We start from the raw sequence: 12408 nt of genomic DNA on the forward strand, positions 1-12408 counted from the left end.
TTTATTTACATGGTCAGAAAACTGACTTCAAGTCTTGAGAAACTTTGTTTGCTGAGCTGGCACTCTTTATGCACAGACAGCAAAGCCCAGCTAGGCTCTGACTCTGCCTTGTTCAATGTGTCATCATGACAATGAAAATGACATTATGGAGAGAACTGGCAGCCCCCAACATCATAAGCTCAATTTATTGAATGGACAAAGTTAATACTGTATGCACAACCATTGCATCCACATCACTGTTACTTGGTGGTTATGATGATCGATGACAACCAAGGGGATCAGAAGAAAGTTTGTGAAGAGTAAAAGTACTGAGGCACTGTCAATCAACGGTCTATATTTAGATATTTGGGCATCGAAATGTACACCTGTAGTCATTTGGCAGTAACAGCAGTACCCATAGACACATTTCCTTTTGTCAACTTTCAGAGCAAGCCCACACTTTTGTGCATGGTTCAAGACAGCACCACTGGCAACCTGTCTTTGTCTGAGGGACTTTTTTGCAGCATTTGTTGAAATGTGCAGACCTTTAGACAGTGGCACAATTGTATTTCCATTCAATTGTATCTGATTATAACCGCACTATGACACAAACAAGAATGATTCAATTGCTGGATACAACAAATTCTACATTCTTGGTGACGGCATTATCTGCTGAATAATCCAGTAGATAAAATATAAGTATTAAAAGGTGTACATAGATGAGACTATCATTGGCAATGATCCTTTGACGTTGAAGAAAAGCAAATTTTAGCAATCCAAAATGATTTTTTGTCATCGTATGGCCTTATTATAACCTTTGCCATTACAGAAATCTTCGAGATACAGTCACATTCATTGTCTGGAATGAGTCTCTGATGGAATTTACTGAATGTACCAAAAGGTAAGGTACAATAGTGGGTCATCTGCCGCATTAGAGCTTCATTCACATTGATCAATTTACAACTGTCACCACAAGAGTCTGCTACATTCGTACTTCAGGTCTATGCCATGGTCAAAGTTCTACCTCCACTGAGGTACTACAAGGGCTGAAAAGACTCAAGTAATCATATGATCTCATATTTAGAAATCAAAATTTATATAGTATACTGTGGCATAGGAGACTAGACCTGATATTGCCTGTAGTCATTGATATTGGGATAATGTCTGTAATGAGTACTACTGGTAAATTATTAGACCAGTGCTCTACCCAACGAACTCTATCAGTCAAGTTAGGAATTAATGGAAGTTTCTTTGCCTCAGCTCTATACGAGGAGGTTTTATGAATACTTTCTTGCGTCAGAGAGAACTTTTATGAGTCAATGGAGTGCCAAGTTAGCAAAGAGGCTACACTGATTGACAACTGTACCCAGACAAAAAGATGAATTTCAGACTATCAAATTGAAGTCATGGGGTCTGCAAAGGGCCAATTTTGTATTTAAACAAATCTGGCAAATAAATCTCTATGGAAAATGTATTTTTCAGAGTTCTTTTATGAAAATTGTGCTCACTGCCAGTGTGTTCATAGTTGGCTGTATATTCATATTACAATAACACATTCCCTTGCAAATGTCACCCGTTATTAGGGAAATTCCTGAAAAGCAAATAACGGACTGACATTCTGAAGGACTGTTAGCATCTCAGATCTTTACAAGACCAAACATCATGAAACCTGAATTTTTACTGATGTAAAAGCCATGGCAAAATCCCAGGATACTGAAAGCTACACGAACATGGCTATGTACATGTAATGCCCTCAGCAAAATTCTAAGCATTACAGTATTCCCTGAACACCAGCCTTTAATCATTTTGATGGACATATTTCTTAAATAGTTATCTGCATGAGAAAACTGGCTATACATGTACCTTGTGAAAAATTTCAATACCCACAAAAATTACTATATTTATCATGATAAAAATTATAATTTATGAAAGAGCTTTTTTCAAAATCATAGATATTTATAAAATCTACTTCCATGTACCGGTACATAATTGAAAGTAATGTCTTTGGCGTCAATTTTCTTCATCTTATATTATAGAAGGCTGTATGTATTACAGGTACTGTAAGAATGTTGCAGCTCTTGTTTTAAATTTGCTTCCAACCATCAAGTTAGCACTGTACACCTTTAATAGACAATGTGATTACATCTGCAATGGGTGGCAAGAGCACACACACACACACACACACACACAATTTACCCGCCACTGAGCAAATTGTCATCATGCTTCAGGGAGTCATCTGGATCTGTCAGTTGAATGTGGAAAAATCATTGGCAGTATTCCCACAGCATGTGGACTACTTCCATCTCTTTGATAGACTCAATGATTACATTTACCTTCCAGGTGAACACTGTGACTGAATAAATAAATACAAGGGTATGCCTCCTGACAATATTTTTTCAGACTTTGAACTTTAATCACACAATCCAACATCCATCTATGACTTGTTAAGTAAACATTCTGTCAGCCAAACATATATGTACATGTACTTAATTGTCACCTGTCAAAGTCACCTGAGGAGCTAAAATTTCTAAATTCTAAAGACTGCAGAAAATTGGCAAATTCTATCACTCTGATTTCAAAGTCACCACTACGTAAGTGAATGTTAACTTGTAAACAAACAGCACACACACACATATTATGCATAATATATAAGTTAACGATGTAGAGTTACAAATCTTTCCATATCAATAGTTCAACCACAATCTCTGATGAATGGTCTGTGCTTATACAATAGACTTTCACCTGGGTATCGGACCTAAAATAAGAATGCATTTTTCTGTTTGATCTTCACTTTTACCGGTACACGATGTGCTGGTCTAACAGAAGTATTACAGTACACACAACATCAATGTTCAAAAGAATCATAAATGTGTGAACTGCTCTGACATTTTCCAAAGATTTACATGTACAATATTCTGTTACATAAATGACACTGATCTGCACCACCATTTTGGCAAACAACTGCTTATATTTATACTAGCTGATTGTAGGAATGACATTGACAGTTATGGAACCTGCATTTTTGTAAAAACAATTTACCTAATCTCATTCATGTCACAACCTGTCTAATGTATTTGACAGACTGACCTTTGGTAAAGACCCTTTATGCTATTGTATAAATAAAGACCCTTTATGCTACAAAGACCCTATATATATATATATATATATATATATATATATATATATATATCCGTCTCATTGCCTTTGAAAATGACAGGGTTATAGCATAGTTGGAGTGTGGCAGAGTTAAAATCAAGGAAGCTGAGGTTTTACTTTGAAGAAGTTCCACTGGCAACTGTTAATACATGTATATGGTACGGAAGTCTTTCCTGACCCAGTATTTGCAAAATTACTTACAACAAATATTGCAGATATGGCTTGAATTTGCAATTAGAGAGCTGGCTTTTACTGGCCGCTGAATAGAAGAATAGAAGAAGAAAAATTTATTTGTAGTTCCGATCACAATAACAAGAGAATTTTAATATTCCTTGGGAAAATTCACTCAATGATGCATTTATCTATGTTAATAACACAATAATACCACCATCAATAATGGAGGTAATTGGTTTCATGACATCAGTGATGAACTGAAGGTCAAGCAGAGTTCAATGGCTGTGGCGATTGGTGGTCTACAGTATGCACAGTGTATTCAGGATTATTTATCTGAAGTGTTTTTGATTACATGGCATTGCAATAAGTTGAATTACAATGCAGGACCTACATTACAACATCTTTCCCTGGCCTACTACAGTGAAGCCCTACACATACGTTGCTTCGTCTAGAATCCAGACAGTTAGTCGGCTGCATTTATGAAAAAAAAAGACCTTACCCCAAAAAAATTGCTACAAAGGTTTCTCAACGGATTTTGATAGAGTCAAATGTGCTTAATAACATAGTAAAGTCTACCAAAATCTGACCACCGAAACGCGTCATTTTCAAGATGGCGTCCAAGATGGCCGCCATATACTTAAAATGGCCATAACTATACCAAAAAAAATTGCTACAAAAGGTTTCTCAACAGTTTTTGATAGAGTCAAATGTGCTTAATAACATAGTAAAAGTCTACCAAAATCTGACCACCGGAAACGCGTCATTTTCAAGATGGCGTCCAAGATGGCCGCCATATACTTAAAATGGCCATAACTACTTAAATATTAAACCTAGACTAGTGATGTCTGTGTCTACCACCATGTTTTAGTGGTTTAGGAATCCAACTATCATATCTAGATTATAGGCAAGTGGTCATAAGTCCCATAATTTGCATATTTGTACATGTATTAAAAATAATCACTGTCACATTCTTCGTCCAGAACATGTTGCTCATGTGGATTTTCACAATTTCCGAGGTTAGGTAGTAAAGGGAAAGCAACTCCACACATCGTTCATATTTTGGGTGTTTTGCGTTTTGTGTATGAAATTGTGTATAATATAAGTGTATGTCATGTTTGGCTGTTTTAAGAAAGTGTTGCTTAGCCATGGTGAGACGTATCCGTAATCTACGTGTCTTGATGTTACTCCACACTGGAGTGGAGAGACAAGTGTGACACTGCGATCCGTTGGCGCTGCATTTCGAAAACAGAGTTTTCTTCATCAGTCGCTTGAAATTCATTCTTGATTGGTGAGACGTGTTGAATGGTTGATTGTTTTTATTTGGTAGTATATTTGTTCCACTTACATTTGGTGTTCAAGTAGGGAAGCTAGAATGTCTACTGGTTGGTCTTGTTGTGTTTGTGTAGGTTCGTGTGAACCTGAGTTCGAGCTGTCGTCGCTTTTGTGAAGTCTGGCACTTATAAGTGTATTGCCTATATTTCTGTTCCTTCTATATGCGATTATTGGTTGATTTTGGAACAGTTTTTTATTTAGTGTTTCGTCTTTTTCAAGTTCATTTCACTTTTCTGTCAAGGCTTGCTTGATTTTTGTCATTTCGATGTTACGGGCTATATGTTGTTATGAAGACTACTGTATTGTTGGTGGCGTTCTTTCTTTCTTTTTGTTGTTCAAGCTGTTTTTTTCTGCTTTTATGATCTGTTTCTCTGATAATGCGTTCTATTTCATTTTTAGCTCATATTTGGTATGTACATAAATAACAAAAACAGCTTTTATGGTGAGTCGGTGGCGTCTGTGTGTCTCTATGTATGTATGTGGGTATGTTAGTGCGGATGTATGTCCGTCACACGCAAAAGCTCCCTTACCGCCAAAGCTATCATCTCAGTATTTGGTGTACAGGGTAGATGCAGGGGCTGAGACGTGATGTTCTTCAAATGGACGTCAAAAATGTGCAAATGAGGTAAGAAAAGGGAAATCCTGCAAATATGTAGGCGTGGTGGCATGCCAGTGACTGAAACAGGCTACTCCACTGACCTTGAGTCATTTCCTGTCATTGTTTTTGAACTGTTACATATTAACAGACCTGCTCAAACTAAGAGGGACTAGCTGTTTTTGCTATGCATGTTGCTAAAGTTGACCTCCAGCACCTACAGTTTCAGACGTTATTTACTTTTGTCATTCTTGTTTTTCTGGTTATATATTTCTTGTTGTTTTTCTGGCTGTACTGTGCAGAAATCATTGTCATAACATCAACTTGGAATTTTCCTGCACTGATAGAAACAACATTTATTGTTGATCTTTGGTACCCATACTGGTATGTACCAATTCAGATCAAATGTGATGGACACCGTATAATTGCGGTATTTTTATATTGTCGGTCTTGTAATTTTTCACTTAATTGTGTGACTTTCTCTGTAAAATCGTTTCGTTGTTGCATGTTCTGATGTATCATAATGTTTCACCTTTGATCAGACCTTTGAATGTTGCTGCCGGATGGCATGAGTTTCTTTGTAAGAACTGGAATGTATCTGTTGGTTTTAAGTGTGTCTTGGTGTTGGGAAAGTTCTTTTTGTTGTATCGACGACCTTTGTAGATAGTCAGGTCTAAATATGTGATTTCTTGAGAGGAGCTTTCAAACGAAAATTTGAAAATAGGATGCATTTTGTTGATGTTTGATATGAATTCATTGAGTTCGTGTTGTGTTCCGATCAAAATCAGGAAAACATCGTCCCTGAACCTCAGCCAGGTCGGCATTTGTTGTTTGTGTTTCTGTATTATTCTCATTTCTGTCTCGTGAAATGTAATATCTGCTATTCCAGCGACGAGGGAGACCCATAGAGCATCCCATATTTGCCGGTAGAATTCATCGTTTAATTCAAATGTGTTGTTTTTAAAGATTATTTTTAGCAGAGCTATCATGTATTTTGTACAGTAGTCTTCATAACAACATATAGCCCGTAACATCGAAATGACAAAAATCAAGCAAGCCTTGACAGAAAAGTGAAATGAACTTGAAAAAGACGAAACACTAAATAAAAAACTGTTCCAAAATCAACCAATAATCGCATATAGAAGGAACAGAAATATAGGCAATACACTTATAAGTGCCAGACTTCACAAAAGCGACGACAGCTCGAACTCAGGTTCACACGAACCTACACAAACACAACAAGACCAACCAGTAGACATTCTAGCTTCCCTACTTGAACACCAAATGTAAGTGGAACAATATACTACCAAATAAAAACAATCAACCATTCAACACGTCTCACCAATCAAGAATGAATTTCAAGCGACTGATGAAGAAAACTCAGCGCCAACGGATCGCAGTGTCACACTTGTCTCTCCACTCCAGTGTGGAGTAACATCAAGACACGTAGATTACGGATACGTCTCACCATGGCTAAGCAACACTTTTCTTAAAACAGCCAAACATGACATACACTTATATTATACACAATTTCATACACAAAACGCAAACACCAAAATATGAACGATGTGTGGAGTTGCTTTCCCTTTACTACCTAACCTCGGAAATTGTGAAAATCCACATGAGCAACATGTTCTGGACGAAGAATGTGACAGTGATTATTTTTAATACATGTACAAATATGCAAATTATGGGACTTATGACCACTTGCCTATAATCTAGATATGATAGTTGGATTCCTAAACCACTAAAACATGGTGGTAGACACAGACATCACTAGTCTAGGTTTAATATTTAAGTAGTTATGGCCATTTTAAGTATATGGCGGCCATCTTGGACGCCATCTTGAAAATGACGCGTTTCCGGTGGTCAGATTTTGGTAGACTTTTACTATGTTATTAAGCACATTTGACTCTATCAAAAACTGTTGAGAAACCTTTTGTAGCAATTTTTTTTTGGTATAGTTATGGCCATTTTAAGTATATGGCGGCCATCTTGGACGCCATCTTGAAAATGACGCGTTTCCGGTGGTCAGATTTTGGTAGACTTTTACTATGTTATTAAGCACATTTGACTCTATCAAAAACCGTTGAGAAACCTTTTGTAGCAATTTTTTTAGGGTCAAACCATATTTTCAGCGACTAAGTTGTTGTTCTGTAGTTCTGGATTCTAAGGGCTGGAAAAAGAGACGACAATGGCTTGATTCTTGGTTACATACATGTACATCCTTGGACTTCCCATGATGTCAGACGAGATAAGTGATGGATGTAGAGATGCCAAATTTCAAGAATGATGCCAACCGAACTATTAAAGACCATAAACGTATGGATGGAAGGTACCACCAAAATAGGTCAATATGCACTTTTCAAAAGCTGCTCTAACACTTACATGAAGTACACATGGCGGGCAGTGTCAACTTCTGATGGTAAACAATACCACAATGTTCTAAATATACAATTGAAAATACCCTGCGATTTCTCTTGTATAGAGAATGCACTGGGCAGTCAGTATCTCAAATGACACTCACGCATACATAAAATAACTACAGAATATAAATTACAAACTGTTAACTGTGAGATTAAACTATGATTGAATTATATTGAAAATGGAGGGAAATTAACAAATAATAGGTTTAGGTAAATGGAATTCTAATTACACCACAGACCAGATCACATTCCAGGTTTCGTGCAGTCTCTATTTTCAGCCTCAACACTGAACATAAAGTGCAGTGTCCTGTACAAGCATTGTTAACTCACCAACAATCAGATTTTCATACAATAAAAATATTTTCATGTAGACGATAATTACTTGTTTTGTTGAGGATGATCACTACAATCACGAGAAACACTATTTTCATATAATGAGAAGCAATTACACCATTTAGGTACATTGTAAAGTCACTACATTTCATGAATAATTGTTTTCTGGATATAGGCAGGAACTCTGAAAAACACACTGCCATAAGGGAATTTATTTCTTGGAGGGGTGTGGTATCCATTCAAAAATGGCCTTTTGTAGCTGAGCAGAGGAAGTGTGTAAGGACAATACGTAATGCTTCTCTTGAAGTGGTACCTAAATTGTTGACTATTTTTCTAGTTTCTTTTAAACTGAAATTTAATTTCAACCAAAAAAACAAAAAATTTAAAACAAAAAAAATATATTGTACTTAGGCTTGTAGGATGTACAGGACAAAAACATAGTATGCCCTGAACCAAACGTGGAAAAGCCTTTTGCATGGGACACTGGACACGCCGTCAAGATACCAGACTGGCATTATTTACATAGCCTTCTCAATGACAAAGCCAGTGAGTGCATCTATTGTGTATCATGAACTTGAGAGATGACCAATGACTTTTGTGATGAACAATATTGCATACACTCACTGCTGTGTGTGTGTGTATGTGTGTGTTCAAATTCAAGGTTTTATTCAACAGTATCAAGAGAATGCAGCTATTGCTTGCACAGAACTTTTACTACAGTCCTATGATCTTTTGTGAACATCAATGACTCCACATTCTAAAATTGTCTCACAGATGAATAATGGAGAAGAGCTGAACACGGAATTGCTGAAGTTTAGAAAACGAGCACCAATATTAAAATTTCTCATAACGTGTACATTTTAATATGAAAACCTTTACAGTGAAGTAAGCTAAAATGAGAATTTTGGGTTCACAGGATCACTATGTCGTCTGCACTTTAAGTTTTATCCCTCAGGTCTGGCAAACACACAATGGATAGGATGGTACACTTCTGAAGAATGTAGCTAAAATGTTTTTAACACAGAGAAAAGTATATGCTCAGATTAGACACTTCTCTGTCAAATTGTTGCTCACCATACTAAGCAAACTACTAACTCCTACCGACACCTTATTAAAACATAATAACATTTTTATCAACAACCAGACTGGTCAGCTACGGTGAGCACGTTGGATACAGAGAGGCTGCAAAGATAAAACGAACTACATGTACACCAAACACTAGAAGTCTGTGAAAATCTAGTTTTAGCAGTAACAGTAAATATTTCAGACATGACACCTTTCATGTACGAGTGGGGAAATGAAACAGCAAACTATGGTTTTGTGATAGTGAATGTTACCATTGCAGTACATGTGCTACAAAGGCATAAATTAACTATTCACTTGGATTTAATTTTGCTATTTTCACTGATATAGATGAAAGCCTCTAAATTAAATCTCAGTGAAAATGTTAGACAATATATCAATATGTCAATGTCAATATCAATGTCTGCAAACTTTGAATGTTTCTGCTTTTAAAAGAAAAGCCAAAGAATTTGTTTTTCATTTTATATTTTGTCCTGGTTGTGTGTCATTTGTTTTGCGTGGCTTTCTTGTCTTGTAACCAAATTTTATTTGATTTTACTAAAAACCCTACTGGTAGTGCAGATGTATATGGTTTTAAACTGTATCATATCCGTGTTGGAGTTTGAAATAAATAAATCGATCAATCAATCAATCAATCCATCTTTATTCTATTGCTGTACTCATAGTTTTTTTGAGGGTCTATGCTTTACTGGGGGGGGGGGGGAATGGGTGAATTTAAATCCATGTGAAAATGTCTCAAACATCCAAATAGTGAAATTAAATCCCAATGAAAATTTATGATTTTACAGTATCTCTTTCATTAACATTTCAACAATAATCCTTTCTTATAGCTAAACACAAAGAGATTCCTATGGCATTACATGGAAGAAAATCTACTTAGAATAAACGACTATGACCTGCATTTTCATGATTGTCTAGTTCAGTGATATTAACAGGTATGCAAATCCATGGTTGCTGTTCATATTTTGGAGATTTTCACAGCAGTACATCTGTATGTAATATTTGTCTTCCCAAAACATGAGGATCCACTGTAATAAACTTGTATTTCACGAAAAGCTGCTGACACAGTAAATGATCAAACTCAAGCCAGTTTGATGTTTGTGTACCAGTTACTTCCAATATGTGAGGAAATATAAACCATCTGTCCATGGTACAATCTTATATGATATGAATTACAAGATTTTTCAAAGTTGGTAGTGGTGAAGGCAATTTTAAAAATACATGTGTCATTGTATTCAAATGAAAGGTCAGTGGGAAGTACCAAAGTACATCCTGACCATGTGACATGCTTTGTTTTTGTCCACTATTATGAACATTTAGAATGAAGTTTACCAACACATTATCTGTGAAATCAATCACATACATGTAATGTCACTACTGACTTTTGAACCAAAGAAAATGTTTATCCTGTGCAGGATATGGGTGTTGGCCACATTGATATGATACATTACATAATATTTTGATGACAAGAAGACAATTGTTTCCATCTGAACTTCAGGCATTTACCTTACATACCATACATTGTTTCATTACTAACTTGTGTGACTAGGTTTCATGTTTCAAATAATTCTGGGAAGCTTCTCATTTTGTCTTCATCTTGTTAATTCATAGCAATACTACATAATATTTTGATGACAAGAAGACAATTGTTTCCATCTGAACTTCAGGCATTTACCTTACATACCATACATTGTTTCATTACTAACTTGTGTGACTAGGTTTCATGTTTCAAATAATTCTGGGAAGCTTCTCATTTTGTCTTCATCTTGTTAATTCATAGCAATACTACGAGGGCATGCAAGTACTCTCAGCAATTTACAACTGAAGACTTTTGGTGGTTGGTTTGGTTTGTTCCGAGCAATCTTACCTTGAAACTACCTCGGTGGAACCTGTTATTTTGAAATCAGTTTGATTAGTTGCCCGGTGGATGGGATACTACTTTGTTGTAGTTTGGTATGTAGAGTTTAATTAAAGGCCAGTATTTGACACGAGATTGCTTTGGCAGCACATGAATCATGATTTGGTTGCCAGAGTTTTTCCACAACGTGAGACAAGACTGTGATGCTTCGTAAAATTTCTCACACCAAGGGATCACCAGTCCCTGTCTTACAGTCTGTTCTCCTGTAATAAATACCAGATGCAATAGACTCGTGACCTGAGAGAATTTCAACAAAGTCGATGGTGACACCATTCGCAGTAAGACTTGTGTTCACTTCAGGTCACGCCAGAAAACTGTACACATGTCAACATCATTATCCAAACCATACTGACATCTGGCAAATGTCCAGGTTTATCTCAGTAAAATGTAAATTACATGTAATAACATCCACTTTTGACAATATATGAATACTCACCTTACTTCCTTCGTACCACAGTAAAGCATGATTCCGGGACAACACCTTACAGTCAAATATTGCATTATTGGCAGTAGGTTTACACCTGGCCACGGAGCGTCCAATTTTCACAGGTTCATTCAGGGGCACCCTTCGTTCTTGAAAAGGGTGCGAATTGGGACGACACGTAAATACAGCTATAGCAGTCATCCTTACTCCTTGAGAAAACGTACGTCCTCCAATAAATGCAGAATTAGTGTTTATTTATTTATTCCTATGGAATCCTTAGCAAGACCACAACATGCAACAGACGCCAAATGTCTCGCATGGAGCGGATTGTTTGACTTTGAAAGATGACCTAGTTTGGAACTCGTAAATCGGAAAACTGTTACTCTCAGGTGTCTTCCGACTTGAATTGTTCTACACGGGAAAGTGCGATTACGGTGCGGCAGGAACAAAAAAACGCGCCCTCAGCCAACACGGGGTTGCTCGTGGAGTACCTTCCGTGTATACATGTATCTCACTTTTCGAGTATCAACACGCACAATCGCAAAACAAAATGTCAACAAGTCTGCGGGGCTATCGCAACACATGTCCACAAAACACAACCTGTACATAGACTTCCGGTCATAATATACGGCCACAAAGTATTACAAACTTTCTGGTTACCAACAAAATTAACAGTAAAACTTTCTTGTCAACTGAACTCCATGTACTCCGCCATCTTGAAATTTACCCTCGCCAGAAATCAGTGCTTCGAAACGTACAAGCGCCTTTGGGTAGCCCAGCCGCTGTGTCAGAGGGGCATCAACGATAATGTTCGGCAACACACAAGGGGTATATGCTTGTCAGTAGATGCTGCAGGTCTTGTGAAGATTTCTTCGAACTTTCAAGCATTCATAAAAAAAGAAAATCTTGCCGGATACGCTCAGCTGACTCAAAACACTACGGCCGCCATCTTTTTGGGACTTCACTGCCTCGTTTTCAACTTCATAGC

The 12408-nt window shown here is 36.9% G+C and overlaps 1 protein-coding gene across 2 annotated transcripts in view; it reads right to left on the reverse strand.

Moving 5' to 3' along the window:
• Positions 1-12388, reverse strand: part of LOC139135303 (sarcolemmal membrane-associated protein-like) — an 88687-nt gene extending 76299 nt beyond the window's left edge. For both annotated transcript variants that reach the window (XM_070702644.1, XM_070702643.1), the window contains exon 1: positions 11433-12388. In XM_070702644.1, the coding sequence (XP_070558745.1) occupies positions 11433-11621 (189 nt within the window). In that variant the 5' untranslated portion in view covers positions 11622-12388. The remainder of the gene's footprint in view (positions 1-11432) is intronic.
• Positions 12389-12408: the final 20 nt, after the last annotated feature.

Source organism: Ptychodera flava, chromosome 6 (genome assembly GCF_041260155.1).
Source record: "Ptychodera flava strain L36383 chromosome 6, AS_Pfla_20210202, whole genome shotgun sequence".
Classification (NCBI taxonomy): Eukaryota; Metazoa; Hemichordata; class Enteropneusta; family Ptychoderidae; genus Ptychodera; species Ptychodera flava.